The sequence below is a fragment of the Castor canadensis genome, chromosome 15, assembly GCF_047511655.1.
Source record: "Castor canadensis chromosome 15, mCasCan1.hap1v2, whole genome shotgun sequence".
In the NCBI taxonomy this organism is placed as follows: domain Eukaryota; kingdom Metazoa; phylum Chordata; class Mammalia; order Rodentia; family Castoridae; genus Castor; species Castor canadensis.
Window position 1 is genome coordinate 181340 of NC_133400.1, and position 19080 is coordinate 200419.

Below are 19080 nucleotides of genomic sequence, written 5' to 3' on the forward strand. Positions count from 1 at the left end.
ACTTTGGTAAAAGCTTTTCTGTGCCCCAAGTCATTGGAAACTTTCTTTAGAAAAACAGAATGCTTACTTTCCCATAAGGAAAAGTCTGGGTAGCTGGCCAGCCTCAGGACTTCCAGCCCCACCCACAAGTTCGAGCACTGGGCTGGGCTGGGACTGGGCAGCCTGCAAGTACGGTTGGCAGCCTGGAACCTGCCCCTGACTGAAGGGGCTGCACAGATGTTTCATGAAACGCAAGTCAAGATTAGATGTTGAGTAGCTACCTGCTTTATTTCCTGGGGATGGGGCTCTCAGGTTCATATGGGAGCACTGAGACCAGTCCAGACTAGATACACCCCATTCAAATTTCCTTGTATATACATATACAACATAAACATACATATATATATATATATATATATATATATATATATATATATATATATATATATACCTACATATACATACATACACTTTGTATATATATGTACATATATAAAGTGTAAAGCAGAAGAGTTTATTGAGATAGAAAAGAGTGAAGTGGGAGAGTAGAGCCCCCAGAGTTGGAGGAAGGTCCCAAGAAAGGGTGCCCTCCTTGTATATATTTTTAAGATATTAAGCAATGGGCATCCTTTGGAAAGTCTTTGGGTGGTGGGCAGGAGCTATGCCTCTATTTGGGGACTCTGGACAGTAGGGTCCAACTGACATCCCAGCCTGGACTTGGGAAATAAACTATCCAGAATATTATGCAGCAGTGAAAAAAGGAGAGCTAACAACTATGTAACAATGTAGATGAGTCCTAGAAACACACAGTTGTTCCTCCTCCAAATCCCAAGAATCTACATACAGAACACCACCATTATCACAGGGCTCACAGCAACTCAGCAGTATGCTGCTTAAATAGCAGCATTCCAAGGCACTGGGGCATCTTCTCACTGCCATTGTTGAGAACTACAGTAAGGGGCTGGCAGAGGGGCTGAAGTGCTAGAATAGGTGCCCAGCAAGCATGAGGCCTGAGTTCAAATTCCTGTACCACCAAACAAAGAGAGAGAACTGTGGTAAGATGCAGCATAGATTTGGGGCTGGCTTTGTTAGTATTTTTACGTTCTCAACAACAGGTCCTTTTTTAGGCCATCCCCAGCTCCACTCTTGGCATGCCACTGTGTTTAATATATAAGTAGTTATTGGGTTTTGTTATTGCTTTGTTTTGTTTTTGGACAGGGTCTCAGTTGGTGGCCCAAGCTGACCTCAAACTCATGATCCTATCTTAGTTCCCTGAGTATTTTGAATTAAAGGCATGCCCAATTACACCTAGCTCTATAAATTGGTATTGTATTAAGACTGGCTTAAAAAAGCAGTGAAAAGATAAAATATTAAATTGAAGATATGACCTGGGGCCAGTAGGTAGAAGAGGAGACACAGAGAGATGTGCTATTTGTGGGGTCCAAGCTGTGGGTTGGGTGGGGCTCCCTGGGCATCAGTCATTGGCTGGTTTCCTATTTGCCCCAAAATCCACGCCCATCCCAAGCTCTCTGCCCTGACGACCAGATGCAACCCCTTCCTCTGCAGAGGGAAAGAGTGGTTAGAAGCACTGACTCCCTTGCTCCTATGGGTGCAAGAGTGGGACCAGCACTCAGGGACACTTACCAAGACCCTCACCACCCAATGGACTCTGGCCCTGCCTGTCCTCTGTGAAGGGCTTCTTCAACCCCTCAGTGAGTTTTATCTGTGTCTTGCCTCACTGAAACAATTGTGCAACTTTGTATATGTGATGATTTACATTATACAATAAAGTAAGTTTTAATATGATTCAAATAATCTTTAAAATTGTTTTTGAGTACCTGGGCTTCGGAGCTGGCTGGTGGTACCACCATGGTTGTGGGCTCTGCAAAAGAAGACAATGGATCAAAGTTCTGTCCATAGCCATGGGACCCAACGGACAGGGGTGTCTATCCTTTTCCCCTGTCAACCTCCAATTCCCCTAGAGGTACACAACATATCCCCCAAAGGAACACCAGAAAGCTCACAACAGACTGAGCCACCTGGTCACTCAGAAAGAAACCTCTAAGGCCCATCATGAGCCTACTTTGGTTAGCACTCCAGGTACAGGACCTGATGCAGCCCCTACCCTCAGAGAGCTGCGGACCCCTGGTGAAGACCCCCAGTGACTGCTCAGGAGCAAAAGTCAAGACTGGAGAGCAGCCAACAGGGTCCCGTGAGTCTGAGCACAAAGGGAGGAGGTGGAGGGAGCAGCTCTGCTAAGTCATGCCTGCAGGGAGACCACATGGTCTGAAATGATGTACTCCATCATCTAGAAGCAGGCCACCCATCACTGCAGCCAGGTGAGAAACTAGCACTCATGGGCTGAAAGGCCCTTTGACTTGGGGTTTTCCCCAGGCTACAGCACCTCTCAGAAAATACATCCCTGAACTGTAGGGCAGGTGGACACTGGACTCTATTTTATTTACTAATCATAGCACTGAACAATGCCAGACCATAAGGGCTCACTCTTGTAACCTAACTTTAGCCCAGGAGATGGGTAGCTTGAAACTCCATTTCACAGAATGAGACCCCGAAGGGAGAACTCCTTGGCTCCAAGGTAGTAATTGGGGGTGGTGGAGTGAGGCAAACCAGGGACCTTAGAATCTGTCCTACCAGCTGCCCCCTAAGTTCCACCCCACAGGCTTCCCAGGATGCCAGGAGTGAGCACCAGAAACCCACCCAGTTCTACAACCTCACTGAATCACACACGAAGGTAGAACCCTATTAGGATGTGAGTTTTGCCTACCTTAAGTTCTTTCCGGAATGAGGTGAGGTATTTAAAAAAAAAAAAAAAAAAACCAAAAAACAAACAAAAAAACCAACCATGAAACTGTCTGCTTAGTAAACCTGCTAACTCCACAAATATTTTCAAAAATGCATCAAGAACCAGGAAGATTGCCAAAGATAAATAGGAGGTCCATTAAAATAATAGACAACAATGCAGTCCCCACCATCAATGAGGCAATGAAACAGTGGCACACTGTCAGGGGATTGATGTCCCTAGGACTTTGCATCCCCAGCCTATGCCAGATGTTCAATACAAGTCTGTAGCTGTGACTGGATCCCAGGGGGAAAGTGGAAGAGAACAGAGTGAAACAAAGGTTCCTCTGGGGGAGGCACAGTCAGGAAGGCCAGTCACAGGCCTGTGGGCAGCCTAACATACTCTTGGCAGACTGGGCATCTGTCCTGTCCGGGTCCACAGTCACTGGGCAGCTTTTTGGTTGGAATATATTTAAACAGGCCATATGTTAACACAAAAAGTTGTGCCAAAATTAAGTGTTAGTAAGTGCAATTATGTCTTCAGCTGCAAGGACTTGGGGAAGTCTGGGTTTCTGTGAGCAAGCTGTGGCTTGGTGAGATTCAGGGATGACGAAGCCTCACAGCCAGAGGCAGGGCCTGGAACTCTAGGCAGACGCTATAAAACTAACAAATGATGGGTGAGGGCCTCATTCCCACAGCTACCCTATGGTGTCAGTGCCATGGTTTCTTGGTTGCTGTTTGAGACAGGATCTCACTGAGTAGCCCAGGATGGCCTGGAACATGTCATCCTCTTGCCTCAGCCTCCCAAGTGCTGGGATTGCAGGTATGTACCACCAGAACTGGCTTCCATGGGTCTTCTCTACAGATGAGGAAACTGGGGATCAGGCAGGTTGAGAAATTTGACCAAGACCGCATAGCTAGTAAACAACAGAGCTGGGCCTCAGCGGCCTTGGCAGATTCCAGAGTATACTTTCAGTCTACCCAGAATATCCCAGGTGTAACTGCTAACAGCTGCCCACAGAGGTTTATACAAACCACCTTAAAATTCCAGGGGAGAGGGGAGGGATGGAAACACGGATAGAGGTGTGGGACCAAGGAGTTCCCATTAAGTCTACACCAGATCAAGGTGGAATTTGGAACAGGGGCACCTAAGTTTCCATCAGCCTCACTCCAAGTTCTGCTGCTGCTAAGACTCCACTCAGTGCTCACTTCTCAGGAGCACATCCTCACCAAGAGAAAAGGAAAACCACTGCAGATTCTTCCGTTAACATAACAGATAAACCAAGCTAGGACTTCTGTTTGAAAGAGCAAGAGGTCAGATTTCATTTGGAGGGGAGGGGCCTATGGGGCTCCCACAGCTTCAACCCTCTTCCGTTGGAAAACCTTTCCTCCCAGCCTGTGCGAAGTGCAGTGGGGTCACAGCCTCGGCCCGCATCTAACCCTGACAAGGTCAGATTCCAGCCAGTCCATGGGCGCCAGCCTCTGTGACCACACTTCCTCACATGCAGGGACGCAAATGGCATCTACCACAGTGTCACCTCAAGGAAGAAGTGAGGTGACAGCTGTGCAGATGCTTCTGAAGGACGTGGAGAGCTAGGTCATGCAATGGTACAAGGGGGTTGCCAGGGCTTCTGCCCCTCAAGTCTCCTGTGAGAACAGCCTGGGGGCTGGGGAAGCATGGCATACTTATTCCTGGTGGACACATGAACTGGCCACAACACTAAGAAGGCGACCTGTGAAGTCTCTCAGTTATACCTTCTCACCTCCTGCCTCTGTGAGGTGCACCTATGAGGTGACACCTATGAAATCACTCACTGCTGCATCCTTCCTACTGGAAGGTGATTACCAGAAACACACATGCCCACCAAAGACACTTGGGGCATCCACACAGGAACACTGGACACCATTGAAAAGAACAAGGTGGCTGGGCACAGTGGTCCCTGTCTATAATCTCAGCACTTGGGAGGCAGAGGTAGGACGATTACAAGTTTGAGGCCAATTTACACTACATAGTGAGATCCTGTCTCAAAAAAACCTAAAAAACCAAGGTGTCTTTTGTTCTGAGTTGACCCAAGACCCTCTTGAGAGGAAAAGCAGAGGATAACCCTGAGTAAGGAGGGGGTACATTTGCCTGCACGAGGCTGGGCAGCCATGGACAGTGACATAGGACACTTCCATGGTCTTTCCTCTACACTAGAAGCAAGTCATACGGATGCTACAGAGACAAGAAATCAATTTGGGTGGGTGAACATGCAGCACCCATGTTGTCTCCTAGGTTGGGGTACAGCCTGGATATCCAGAGCCAATAAAATTTAGAGCCAAATGCCCATGTGGTTATAAGCAACTTACCAGCTTCCCTAAGCAGCCTCAGTTACCTCTTACAAAAGGGGTATCACTTACCACAAAAGTGATTGTAAGAATTAAATGAAAACATACCTAGTGACTGGCACTCAGAAGCTACCATAAATGCTTTTTCCATTGTGAGAAATGAACTGCCCAAGTTGAACATCAGCCTTCAGAAGCTGGTGAAAGCCAGAGGGAGAGACATCACAGGATTCAGAGTCCTATGTTTGCTTAGCAAACAGAGAGCTCTTTGGGGCAAAGGGACCCAGGTGTGTCCCTCCTCCTCCTTTCACTTCCATCAGAAGGGCAGGTGACATCAGCCAGCTTCTTCATGCACTCACACACCACCCACATGGACTCCTAGGAGGTATTTCCCCTGCAGCAGGAACCCAGCCAGCAGGCCAGATCCAGAGAAGACCTACATCAGGGGTGCATGTTGCTAAGGATTATCCCAAACCCTAAGCTGTAGTTCATGGACAAGGGAAGTCTTGCTTCCATGCTCCTGCTGCACTTCCTCACCCGGGGACATCACCAAGGAGACCCCACCATTGACCTCAGCAGGAATGCAGCAGCGTGGAGCTGACAAGATTAAATTCTTGGTTTTGTTTTTGTTTTTGTTTTTTTGATGGTACTGGGGCCAGGAGAGAATAAGCTTATGTTGTTTTAAGCTAGCAAGTTTGTAGAAATCTGTTACCAAGGCTACAGGACACCTATAACTCTCCTTTTAAGTTGTTTCCACCCTCTCCTCTTGCCTTCCTCTGGGAAAGGACCCCAAGACCAAGGAACTGGAATAAATCAGGATTTATTTAGCATGGAGAGCACATCTGAAGGCAGCAGCTGGACACTTCCTCATGGGCCCTGGACTTCTGTACTACCTGATTTGCCTAATACCAAACTAGCAGGCCAGTTTCCAGGCAGCCTTGCTTCTTAGCCACGCCTCAGCTTCACCTAGAGATCCAACTTCCTCCAAGGAGTCAGTTAATGGCCAGAGCTGAAACAACTGCACATTCGCTTAAATAGGCTGCATCCCAAGGCCAGACCATCCCATCTGAAAGGCTGAGGGGACCCCGGCTGTGCCCACTAACTCCAACACTCCTAGTGCTGAATTAAAAAGACAGTCCATCCTATGTACTATTCTATGTGGACAGAGAAACTACTCTTTGTGGATGGTGACAGATGAGCGTGGGGAGGTCCAGAGCCAAGAAAGTGCGGTGTGGCTGAAGCTACATCCCTACCGCAAGCCAACATCACAAATGACACAGGGGTCCCCCAGGCCCCTTAACACTTGAAGTCTTCTCCTCCCAGAAGCATAATACAGAGCTTGCCAACAACTAACTGGGCAACTTGGGGGCCAACTGGGGCAGGGACCTGGGTTGCATGTATCCTGGGACCTTCTGGGTTGGCCAACCCAGGTCAAAGGCAGTGTCACATGCTTGAAGGATTGCCTTCCTGTGAGGTAAGCCTTGCTCAGAGGTAAAACTAAATAGGGAAAGCTATCTGCAAACACACCCAGCTCACAGACACACCCAGCTTACACCCACACCCACACACGCAGTGGCCAGGCACCCAGCCACACACCCTGTAGCACCTGCCCAGATTCCCCTTTTCCAGGTGGGAGGACTCTAACCATAAGGAAACCCCCACACCATGACCTGACTGAGTGACCCTCACAGGGTACAGAGGCCACAGGGCCCAGTAGGGAGGCAGGCAACATGGCCATGGTGGGGACTCCAACTGTACAGGGAGCCCACAGGCCCCTTGGCTGGAGCCCTTTGCAAAACTACCATTTCTGCAGGCTGCAACCTGCATGTCTGGTCAGGACCCTGCATGCAGCTTTCTGGGTTGGATCTGGCTGAGATACTCACAGGTGCAAGTCTCAGACACCTGCTACTGCACCTGGAAGCCAGAGCTCCCCCTCTACGGCATATTCTGGGGCTGCAAAGAAACTAACCACTTCTGAGACAGGTGCCATCCTCACTGCCATCCTGATGACTTTGCAGATGTTTTTCAGTTTTCTTGTCTATAGGGTAGAGATCTCAAGGGAGAAATGAGCCCAATGCTGCCTAGCACCTGCCCTGTAGCCACCTCTCAACATCCCTCCTGTTACCTGTGGTGAAGTGAGGCACCTGCCTATCCAAGGTGGCCTAACATAACCCCCACACCATGACCTGACTGAGTGACCCTCACAGGGTACAGAGGCCACAGGGCCCAGCAGGAAGGCAGGCAACATGGCCATGGTGGGGACTCAACTGGGAAGGACCCATTGAAAGAGCATGTTTCAACCCCAGATATTCTGGTGGCCAGGAGATAACTCAGGAGGGGAGAATCTCTCCGCTGAAAGCAGAATTTCACCTTCTCAGCCAGGTCTGGTCTCCTCAACATGACTAGGAGGGCGCTTCTCAGCACTTACTGCTATGCAGAGCTATTTTTAAAATAAAGACAAAGCTAAATAGGCAGCCTGGCCATTAGTGGAGCTGGGGCTACAGCAGCAAGAGACAGCCTGTGGCTTCTAGATCTCAGTGGTCCAGCTACACCCTCAGAAGCCAAGGGTCCACTTTAGCTCCCAGGAGGAGAGACACACAAGTGAGTGCCCCATTCACATATGCAGTAATAGTAACTGTGCTTCCTAAGCCCAGAAGTGGTAGCTTCCTAATGGACACATTCTTGTCCTCACTGCATGCTGGGCACCTGATGCCATTGCGTTATGAGATGCCAGAGCCTGTTCTTCTGCTACAGTGGGGGTAAAGCATGGATAGACAATTGTGGCCCTGTGGATGCCATGATCCAGCTCTAGACAGACCACTTTCAATATTGTCCTTGTTGGAAACTCAGGGCTGCAACTCCACCAGAGTTGGGAAGGCCTTGCATCCACACAGAGTTGAGTTGGAATGGGGCGCTGCAGGGGATCTTAAGAGGCAGACAGCCTCAGACCAAAGGCAGAAGAGGAAAGGGCAAGAGGAGGGGCAGGTGTGAGCTGGAAGACAGGTAATGGAAGAGTACCCCAGTGCAAAGAGCAGGGCCTGAGAAAAGGTCTAGCATGGGTATAGCTAACCTGGGTAGGGTTTAAGTTCAGTGATAAAACATGGGCTTAGCATACCTGAGGCCCTAGGTTAAACCCCTAGTATCCCCAAAAATGTGGCAAAAGAAAAAATTTCAAATAGAGTAAATGAACATGAGCAGACAGGTGGAAAGTAAAGGGAGAGAAAACAATATGACACTCATTTTAGATGAGGATGAACAGACCCTGTATACACCCCAGGTTCAGCCTCCACCTGCCCCAGCAGGCTTCCTGGAAGAGAGGAAGGTAATCAGTGGACATGAGCCAGGAAGCTGATGGCCAAGCCCCATTTGGGGAGCAGCCATTCTGGGGCAAACCAGCCTTGAGTGAACAAATGCCACAGAGAGTGTCATGGGGTCCCCTGACCACTGACCAAGTGCAAGGAATGGGCTTTGCCTCAAAGAACAGCATGTACAACTAAGCCTGATGAAGTTTCTTATTTCAGCTTTAAAAAGTAACCCTTTCCTGATCATGTTTTAATAATAGCCTCTTAAAAATAGCTCCACATGTTAACAGGTTTCCTATTCTCCCACTTTGAAAAAAATGCTTCAAGGTAATCTATGAAGAACTCTTCAGATTAAACATTAGGAAGTTTAGGGCTGGAGGCAGGGCTTGAGTAGTAAAGAGCCTTCTAGCAAGCATAAAGCCATGAGTTCAAATCCCAACACTGCCAAAAAAAAATTTATATTGATACTACCTAAGATCATTAAGGCAAAATTGCAAAGAGCACTTCTATTAATACTTCAATGGCTTCTTAAAACAGCATTTCTTAAAATAAACAGTACTGATGGGTGCCAGTGGCTCACACCTATAATCCTAGTTACTTGGGAGGCTGAGAGCAGGAGCTCAAACCTCAGTACCACAAAAAAAAAAAAAAAAAGACTAGGAAGCTTATTCCAGTCATCTTTCTTCCTCTTAGCTTGGAAAGGAGAACTACCTCCTGCATGTTTACATTTTTCATTCTCCTAAACACAATTTGGCTGTTGACCTTTTTCCGGTTATTTTAAACATTTACTTACTGCCTATATTCAGGGGAAGTCTGCATGAGAGGATGGGCACAAAGGGCCCAATGCAGCAGATTAAAAAACTCAATTGTCATTAAAACAGATTAAAATGCTGACAAGCAATGTGTGGGCATTTTCCTGATTGCTATTTACAGGAAGAAACCGCATACATCTTTCAGTGGATTCATTAGTCTCGTCTCAGAGAAATGCTGGGCTAGCCACCTTCAGTGAGATGTCTAAAGTCTTGGCTGATTTATGCAGCTCAAGGACAATCAAGCAAGTCAGGACAATATACTTTTCATAATCCTACAGAGGTAGCAAGTCCCTGTGGTCCCAGCACTGGGGAGTACAGGTCACTTGAGTTTAAGAGTGTGAGATTAGCCTGTGCAACATAACAAGACTCCATCTCAAAAACAAACAAAAAACACTCGCACTCACACCTGTAATCCTAGCTAGCTTACTTGGGAAGATGAGATCAGGAGGATCACAGTTTGAGGCTACCCCAGGCGAATAGTTCACAAGATTCTGTCTCCAAAATAACCAGAGCAAAATGAATTGGAGGTGTGGCTCAAGCAGTAGAGCACCTGGTTTGCAAGTGCAAAGGCCTCAGTTCAAACTTCAGTCCCACCAAAAAAAAAAAAAAAAGGGGGGAAGCAAGTTATAAGCCTTGCTCACTTGCAATTGTGTTGAACAGAAAGTAAAATTGGGCTCTGTCAATATGCCCAGCCGGAGCTTTGATTGTCAACCAGGAAGTACTGCTGGGTCTGTGATGTAACCAGGAAGGATGGCTGGGAAGAAGAGGAGATACAACTCAGATGGATGGAGAGAACTAGATCAGAATGGCCCACTTTGTTGTTCTGGAGAGAAGCAACAAGAAGCCCAGCTTGACTTGTCAACAGTTCAGGGAGATACACAGAGTCCTCTCTTACAACCCACTATGATCCTGGCAAACCACTTACAACCCTGTGCCTCAGTTTCCCCACCTGTAAAATCAGAGAGCTAGACAAAGCAGGTTCCCTATAATCTGGTCTTGCTCTACAGTGCTAGGAACTGGACCCCGGATTGTATCATTTATCTCCAGGGATGGGGTGGACCCAGGAATAGTCTTACCAAGAGATTAGAACCCCAGGAGAAAAGCTCTGTGAAAATGCAGACTCTAGGACCCACTGCTCTCAAGCAGGTCATTGTGCACCTGTCCCTTCAGACTCATCTTCAAAAGACAATAGCAGTGTGGTCCTGAACATAAGTACAAGGTCCAGATTCTGCCACTTTCTGAGTAACTATGGCCAAGGTGGAGCCTCAGCTGACTTGACTAAAATAGAAAGAATACCATTATTCTTTGTGCCTACACTTATTACTTTCTTGTCAAAGATACTGGTGCTTTTTGTGCAAAATTCAGTAACTTGCAAGTGTCACAGGCAGGGTGCAGAGGAAGGAGGTTGCTGGGTACCAAATGTGAAGGCCTGGGAGAGAACACAGTGAGGACCCCTGGGTGTATACAGCAGACCCTCCCTGTTACAAAAGCAGCCACTGTCTATTGCTTCTGTCTGGCTTTGCCTATTCATTCCCAGTCTTTCACACAGCCTGCTCCAGAGGATCCCTGTAAACCCACAGTTCTCTGGAGAGCCGCCAGTCTTCCTCCAGTAACACACAGCCTGCCTTTGTGCTCCCAACAGGATATCAACTTCTAGGGTTATATCATTGTATGTATACTAGAACTACAGTTCTCCATGGAATAAAATATAAGAGAAAAGTAAATAACCACTTGAACTCACATCACTCTGAATAGACTTAAAATACCTTGCAAGAGCTTAATTGTTGGTTCTAATTGATGATTAAGATCAGAAAAAGCAAATTTTACACACTTTCCTTGTTCTCACAATTAAACCCAGGAAACTAGTGTCAATTCAGCAAGGCACAGCCCCTCCCCCACTCTCTATCCGAGAAAGAGCTGAGGCATCTGTGTCCTTCCCTGCTTAAGGTCCGCAGTGTCACCAGAGGAGGATGACTGCTCCACGGGGACAGCAAGGGCTGCCACATGAGGCCTTGCATGGACCGAGGGCTGCAGACCCCAAATCCAGACAGGCTCGCTCAGCGTGGAGAGAGTTGTGGATAGGAGGTAGAGTGTCACGCTCCGCGACTTTACGGAAGGTACTCTGCAATCTAGCCAAAGTCTCTCTCCCTGGCGGTAAGCGTCCCCACCCAGCCGCGGGGGCAACGGGACAGCTGGTCCTGACGTTTGGAGAGATGGGCTCCAGGTGGGGATGTCCTGGGCAAGGATAAAGGGGAAGAAGGGGGTGTCCTGGGTCAACAGAGAGAAGGAAGACAGGGAGGTCCCAGAGGGGCGCGGCCCCCGATCCAGACGACTGAGAGGGCCCTCCGGGTCCAGCAGAAGGTCAAGGAAGAGAAAAGCCCGGGGCCGGCAGAGGGGAGCAAAAGGAGAGGGTTCCGGGTTCGGCAGAGGGGCGTGGAAGGGGAGGACCCGGAGTTCAGCAGAGGAGTGTGCTAGAATAGGGTTCGTGGTCCGGCAGAGAGGTGGGAAAGGAGAGGGCCAGGGGTCCAGCGAAGGGATGCGTTAAAGAAGAGCCCGGGGTCCTGCAGAGGAGCGCGAAAGGACACGGCAGAGGAGCCGGCAGAAGGACACAGCAGGGAGGTCCGAGATTAGGAGGAGGGGCGCGGAAGGAGAGGCCCAGGAGTCAGGCACAGGCGCGAGCGCGTAGGACCCAAGAGGGGAGTCGCGGTCCGGCTCACCGGGTCACCCCCGGGTCGGACGTCGCCCCGGCCGCCTTCCGCGTGCCGCTGGCCACACCCCCGCCCGCCGCCTCACCGGGCTCCCGCCGCGCGCCGACCGAGCCGTCCCTGCGCAGGAGGATGTCCGCCGTGTCCCGGATGCGGCGCCCGCCGCCCGGCGCTCCCCGCAGCCCGCGGCAGCCCTGGAAGCACACGGCCCAGGCCTGCTCCTCGTTGATGGGCTGTTCGTACACCTTCAGCACCTCCTCCAGGGACAGCTCCCACGGCTCGGCCCGCGCCGCGCCCCCCGCGCGCTCCGGGGCCGCCGCGTCGCTGCAGCCGCCCGCCCGGGCCATTGCTACCCATCATCGCCGCCCGCTCGCGCCGCGGGTCTCCATAACAGCCGGACGACGCACCGCCGAGCGCGGGGGCGGGTCCCGCGCCGCCCGCGTGCTTTGTCATCCCGGGCGGCCCCGCCCCGCGCGAGCGGCCGCAGGTGAGGGCGGGGGCCGGCTGGAGAAGGAGGGGCGCACAAAGGCGGGAGGGCTGGGTCGCTTGGAGAGGGTGGGGCGCCCAAAGGGGGAGAAGGTGACGACTGGAGGGAGAGGGGCGCATAGTGTGCGAGGTTGAAAGAATGGGAGGGCGCTGGAGAAGGAGCTGGGGCCCGGGTCGTATGGAGAGGGAGGGGCGCCCTACGGTTGGAGGAGAAGGAGGGGCGCACAAGGGCAGATAGGCTGGGGGGCCTGGTCCAGGAGAGAGAAGGGTGCACAAGGGTGGGAGGGCCAGGTCCCAGGGAGAAGGAGGGGCGCGCAAGGGTGGGAGGGCGGAGAAAAGGAGGTGGCTGGAGAGGGAGGGGCGCCCAACAGTGGGAGGGCTGGGGGAGCAAGGTCCCCGGGAGAGGGAGAAGCGTACTAGGGCGAGGGCTTTGGGGGAAGGCTGGAGAGAGAAGGGCGCGAGGTGGTGAAGGTCTGGGGGCAAGGTCAAGGAAAGAGGGACGCACAAGGGTGGGAAGATTGTGGGGAGCGGGCTGGTGAGGGAAGGACATAACAATGGTGGAAAGGCTGGCAAAGCCAGGTCGTGATGGAGAGGGAGGGATCCCCGAGCTAGGGGCAAGGCAGGATCCTGGTCGCGGGCATTGATGATTCTGGCCTGGGAGTTGGGGGGATAAGCGCTCCCAACCTTGGCGCTCTGGGAAATGCCAGGAGGCTCCCGGAGCTCTCGGTGCTTCCAGGCAGACGGCGCCCACGCCTGGCTCTCACACTATGGGCTGGCATCCATCCGGGGACACACTACGGGATTGTAAGACTTGAGCAGGTTTTACGCTGAGGGGTATGTGAGGGAGTCAGGACTACGTCCGGTCCCCCACCCACAGGCTTGGCTTTGGCAGACAATGCCGGTAGTGGTCTCCGAAGGGCCAAACTGCCAGGTGACATCAGGATGTTGCTATCGGGTGATTGGAATGAGAATGAAGTGGGCCTTCTGGTATGAGGCACTTAATAAATGGCCCTATCTAGCAGGGGAAGTGTGTCTACATTAAACTCTCCAGTGTGTTGGTGACAGTGGGGTAGTGATAACACAGCGCTGCACTTCATCTCTGTCCAGCCACTCAGAGACAGGTGGAGGCAAGCCAGACACAGGGTCAGCTTTGTTGGAGTTGATCCTGAGACCTCAGCCATAGTTGTGCCTGGTCAGAATTATGGGCAAGAAAATTGCAATTGGGTAATAGGTGGCAACAAGGCAATGGGTCCCAGGCCTGGCTACTCACCGGAATCACCTCAGGAGCAAAATGCAGATTCCAGCTCAGGGTTGGAGCTCTGACCAAGTCTGGGTTGAAACTTCGGACTCTGAAGTTCACTGGTGATTGTGGACAGCTGAATATGGAAAGTATAACAAGGCAATTTCACTTAATTCGAAGGAGAGTTGGTGTAGGGGGTAGCTGTCACTGAGTCCCATTATCAGATCATTCCTTCTGGATTTTTAGTCTTTAAGCTGAAAAGAATTTGATACAGATGAATGATGCCTAAAGTTTTTTAAGGGCAGAAAAAGCTTTATTATGCATATGAGCAACCCAAAAAGAAAGCACTTTACCCCATCTTCCTGAAGTTTTTATATCAACGTATGGGCAGCTTTCCCATCTTTCTCTGGTTTCTTAAACATACGGGATATAACCAAAGTAAGAAGAGCACTGGTCCTCTGTAGACAGAAACTGGGGAGGTGGGTTTGGGAATTGCAGACATGCCCTGCTCTGAATCCATTCTGCAAATAACTTGGAACTCAGGCTAATCTCCCACCAGATCTTTACCTGTCCCTCTCATGGTTACCAACAAAGAACAAAGAAATTTCAAGGGCTGCCTCTGAAGGGCAACAGCAGGACCCTTCCACTAGGCTTCTTTATGTAGGATCAAGAGCTTAAGGAAAGTCCCTTACTCATACAATGCCTGTCATACAATGCCTGTGTGTGGTGACGGAATTGTCTTGCACTGACATGGCCACTTCCTGATAGGCCCATTCATGGGATGGTTTCTGCTTTTAGAGAAAAAGAGACAGGGAATAAAGACTGATCATAACATCTCACTAGGAAGGTCTCACACCAGCTCATCAGAAGTGGGAGTGATGACTTGAGCTGTAGACTGAGCTGTCCCTCCCCTCCTCTGTGTCAGGAGCCCCTTGGAGCTTTACAGTCAGTCACGTGCAATGAATGGACAGAGTTGGTGGGGTATTTGGGCAGAGGGTAGAAATTACCCTAATGGGAAACTGGATGAGATATAGCAGGGATACCTGCTGTTATGGCTTGAATATAAAGTGTTCACCAAAAAGGTTCATGGGTTGCAGCTTTGGTCCCCAGCTGTTGGATTCAATCATTGAGAGGTGATTAGATCATGGGGGCGCCCACCTAATTGGATTAAACCACTCATGGGCTCTTTTTTGTTGTTGTTTTGTTTTGGTGGCACTGGGGTGTGACTCAGGGCTTCATGCTTGCTAGGCAAGGACTCTACTGCTTGAGCCATGCTTCTAGCCTTGGATTCATTATTTGATAGTATTATTGGGAGGTGGTGGAAACTTTCAGAGTTTGGGCCTACTTGGAGGAAGTAGGTCACAGAGGACAGGTTCCTAGGGACTCTATCTTGTTCTGGGTCCCTGCCTCGGTCCTTCTCTCTGTCTCCCATCTGCCACGAGGTGATCTGCTTTCCTCTCCACATGCTCCCAGCCATGATAGTCCGTATCACTACACACAGGCTCAGAAGCAACAGAGCTGAGTGATCATGGACTGAAATCTCTGAAAACCTGAGTCAAAATAAATTCTTCCTCCTTCAAATTTTTTTTCAGGTATTTTGTCACAACAACAAAAAGCCTAACACACCTTCTCTGTTTCTCTAAGGGCTTTGAACTTTCTTGCTGACCCCCAAGAGTTCAGGATCTCATTTGAGGAGCATGGGCTCCAGCAGCTGCTGGGCTTGTAAAGATCTACTGGTGACTCACACTGGCCTGACCCATGGGTCACCTGTGTAAGGGTATTGTGACCCTTTCACACCTGGCATCATTATTTCAGGAATCCCTGTGTATTTTCCAAGGTACCAAATAGCAAGATTTAGAACACAGGTTTTCACTAAAAAAAAAAAAAAAAAAAAAAAATTTTTTGTAGTACTAGGGATTAAACTCAGCATATATGCTAGGCCAGCATTGTATCACTGAGCTACACCTCCAGCCCTGCTGCTAAAAAATTTTTAAACTTAAGTTCCTACTTATCTCCTGGCTAGGGTTAATTTCCCCAACCATAGCAAAATAAGGAAGCAGAAGTATTGATCAGCTGTTTAGAAACTCATAGAAAGCATTCCTTTCTTTCCTCCCAAGTTATTTACCCACACCTTCCCCCAGAAATGGATCTAAATTGAAAAGGCAGCCTAGCATGTCCTAACAGTGGTTGTGAAGTGAGAAGGATTTTTATCTTGCAGCCTGGAAGCAGTGAGTGACTTTTAGGCCAGAAATCAGAATGGAAGTGGCTTCACTTGAAGACTGATTAAATTGGCCCCTGGCCCGGCAGTTAAGTGAACTGGGTTCTGACCTGGTTGATGTGCTCTCGGTGAGGTGATGAGCTCTGCCACTTAGTAACTTAGTCATAGTCAAGATCACCTTGCCTGGGCTGATGGAGTGGCTCAAGTGGTAGAGTGCCTGCCTAGCAAGCATAAGAGCCCGAGTTCAAACCCAGATATGATACCTCGCAAAGGGAAGGAAAAGAAGGAACAGGTCATCAGCCTTGAACTGCAGGTGGCCAAAGGAGAGAATGATTTGGTGTTTACCACATCTTTGCATCCTTCAATGACACCTTTATCCACATCACTGAAACCATCTGCCACATGACTGGTAAATGAAAGTGATGGCTGACTGAGATGAATCATCCCTATATGCTGCTATGTTGGCTGCCCAGGATGTACAAGGACTGCCCTAAACATTAAACTGCAGGCCATAGGAGGACACAGGGAAAGACCCCTAGACCTGGAGCCCAATCGGTCCTCAAATACCTTGCTCACTCGGGTCTGAAGGTCTGAAGATGGGACAGATTGAGGGTGTACCCTCCCCTCGCTCCCTCCAATAGCACCCTCAAGGAGGGTGCCATGGTCGCTGTCAGTGAACTAGACTTCTGAAATTACATTCTGTTAATAAATTCCCTTTGTGTGAGCTATTTAAAAAGAGAGACAGAGGGCTGGGATGTAGCTCGGTGGTACAGCGCTTGCCTAGCATGCGTGAGGCCCTGGGTTCGATCCCAGCACCAAAACAAGAAAAGACAAAAAAAAAAAAAAGAGAGACAGAGACTCAGTTGACAGGGTGACATGCCTGTAATCCCAGCACTCGGTAGGCTGAGGCAGGAGGATCATGATTTCAAGGCCAGGATAGCCTTAAAAAAAAAAAAAAAGGAAGAAAAAGAAAAGGAATCAGCAGGGAAGTAGGAATTGGTCTAGGTCAATCATTAACCCAAACTGTAAAGCTTTGTACCAAGGCGGTTTCTACATTATGGGATTGCTAGTGCCCTGCTCCTGAAAACATGTTCCTTATACTTAATTTCCAGTAGATTAGGAAATCAGGTGGGGGTGGGTATCAGTGACTGAGCTGCTCTGCTTGGGACAGACTAGAATCATTAGTGCCTAGATTAGTTCACCAGTGCCTGGGTTAGATAATCCCAGTTAGCAAGCTAACATATTTGCAAAGACACTCCCAAAATATTCATTTTACGGTGCAAGCTGTTTGTGCACACGTGTTTACTGAGCACCCAGCCCTGCTGCCTCAGTCTGGGAACAATCCATGAGACACCCAACTAGGACGTCTGTTATTGGGGGAAACCAAGGATACATGAGGGAATACACAGTCCCTGCGTGAGGGTTGCGGTGCTTGGGAGTCCAGCTGGTTTTCTCTGCTTTTGTTTGTGCTTTGAAAACATAACAGTGGGGACTGTTGGAGGGAAGTGTAAACCATGGCTCTTGAATGGCAGCACATGGGAAAAAAGGGGGCTGGTGACTGTGCTGGCACAAATCCAAAAGCTCTGGGAATTTACCTGGGTGTCTTTGCAGACATAGAGGGTCCCAGTTTTGGTTCCTGGAGACCAAATGACTAAGTAGGGGCTGGATTCCCAGGTGGCTCAAATTAGAGTCCATTTCAGGGTGCCTTCTTATTCCAAGAGTGTAGGACTCCAGGGCCCACAGTGGTATAGTAAGAACAGGTGACATGCCTGGGGACAAAGGTTGGAAGGTCAGGCAAAATGACAATTTCAGAGCAAAGGCCTCATTCATTCACCTGGATGCAGGCAGAACTGCTTTACCTGCAAAGAGGAGAGTAAGAACTCATGCCTCTCTAAATCCACTTCAGATTCAAAAACAGGTCGGCTTCTCCCAGGGGACTCTGTGCACACTGTTTGCAGTGAGCAGCCAGGCTTCATGTTACCACGATGCAGAGGCCCCTGAATGTGCTCTTTGTCACAGTCCATGCAGCCGGGCCGGGCTGAAGCTCAGGGGTCTGAGAGGAAAAGCCGAAATATGAGAGGCTGTAGTATTGTGTGTGAGGTTTATTTTGGGATAATAATAAAGGCCCCAAATCCCAAGGGACACCCGATAGAGCCAGACTGTGCTTAGTCTCTGAAGGGAACCAAGACAGCTCAACGGGAGGGACTCTGGGAATGGGACCCATGAGGTTTCTGGGCTGGTGGTTGATGACATAGAAGCTAAATACAGTTGAACCTGGTCAGTGAGAGAAGGTTCAAAGAAGACACGTGGCCATGGTGAAATCCCAGAGTGAAGCCAAGACAAAGGGAGGACACCTAGAAGATGGCTAGGGGAACAGCCAACAGGAATCTTCAAGACACAGGACTAGGATGGGGATGTAAGGAGGGTGCCCACGCTCCCAATCAGGAGGTGAGAAATACTTGAGGACTGTTTGCTGTCCTCCTGCAAATTTTGACTCTTTGCTTAGAATAGATAATGCGGAATCATTAAAAATGTACTGAATGCTTCCCTAGTGTGTCACTCAGATGATAATTGCTGCTAGACCCTCTTGTCTTCCTGCCTGCAGGAAATTACATCATAGCTGATGTCCAGTCTCTGGCAGTGACATGATCCTCCACCTCCTGCTCCGGGGACCTGAACATTATAAGATTAGAGAAATACTTGTGACACATCATGTACAGATTGGCATTGGTAAGTTCGACAGTTTAGTGTTAGAAGGTACAAAAAAGGTACACACTGGAGTCTTACACCCCATACTGCCCTGGCCATTCAGAACTCCTCTGAGAAACCATCACTGTGATAGGTCTTGCTTTCCTTCCTGAGTGTCACGTACCTGTCACAAACGCACACATTTCTTGTTCACAAAGAGTGGCATATCACACACCTTGCCCTGCATGTTAATCTTGCGCCCTCAGTGTGAAGGAGTGACCTACGCTGGCGTGTAAAGTGCTTCAGTATTCTTGTGTAGCACTGCAGGTCCCTGTGTAGCCACACTAGAACCCCATCCAGTTCTCACGGAAGGACAGGTAGGTCACTTCCAGTCCTGAGAATAGTTGGGTACACACTGCTGTACCCAAGCACTGGTGATTCTTGTCCATTTCTATGTGTGCAGTGTAAATTCCAAGAAATGAACTTGCTGGATCAAAAGATATATGAACTCATAGGGTTTTTGTTT

The 19080-nt window shown here is 49.5% G+C and overlaps 2 protein-coding genes across 5 annotated transcripts in view; one reads left to right on the forward strand and one right to left on the reverse strand.

The window, feature by feature from the left end:
- The window catches only part of Spire2 (spire type actin nucleation factor 2), a 32126-nt gene extending 19842 nt beyond the window's left edge, over positions 1 to 12284 (reverse strand). For both annotated transcript variants that reach the window (XM_020173535.2, XM_074055448.1), the window contains exons 1-2: positions 12011 to 12284; positions 1818 to 1861 (exon numbers count right to left, since the gene is read on the reverse strand). In XM_020173535.2, coding sequence (XP_020029124.2) covers positions 1818 to 1861; positions 12011 to 12269 — 303 coding nt within the window. In that variant the 5' untranslated portion in view covers positions 12270 to 12284. The remainder of the gene's footprint in view (positions 1 to 1817; positions 1862 to 12010) is intronic.
- A 6202-nt stretch (positions 12285 to 18486) lies between these two features.
- Fanca (FA complementation group A) overlaps positions 18487 to 19080 on the forward strand; it is a 59227-nt gene continuing 58633 nt past the window's right edge. For 2 of the 3 annotated variants that reach the window (XR_012441846.1, XM_074055451.1), the window contains exon 1: positions 18579 to 18596. The gene's annotated coding sequence lies outside the window, so the exon portion shown is untranslated. Of the gene's footprint in view, positions 18597 to 19080 lie in introns of all 3 variants that reach the window. The other variant, XM_074055453.1, reaches the window with a different exon arrangement.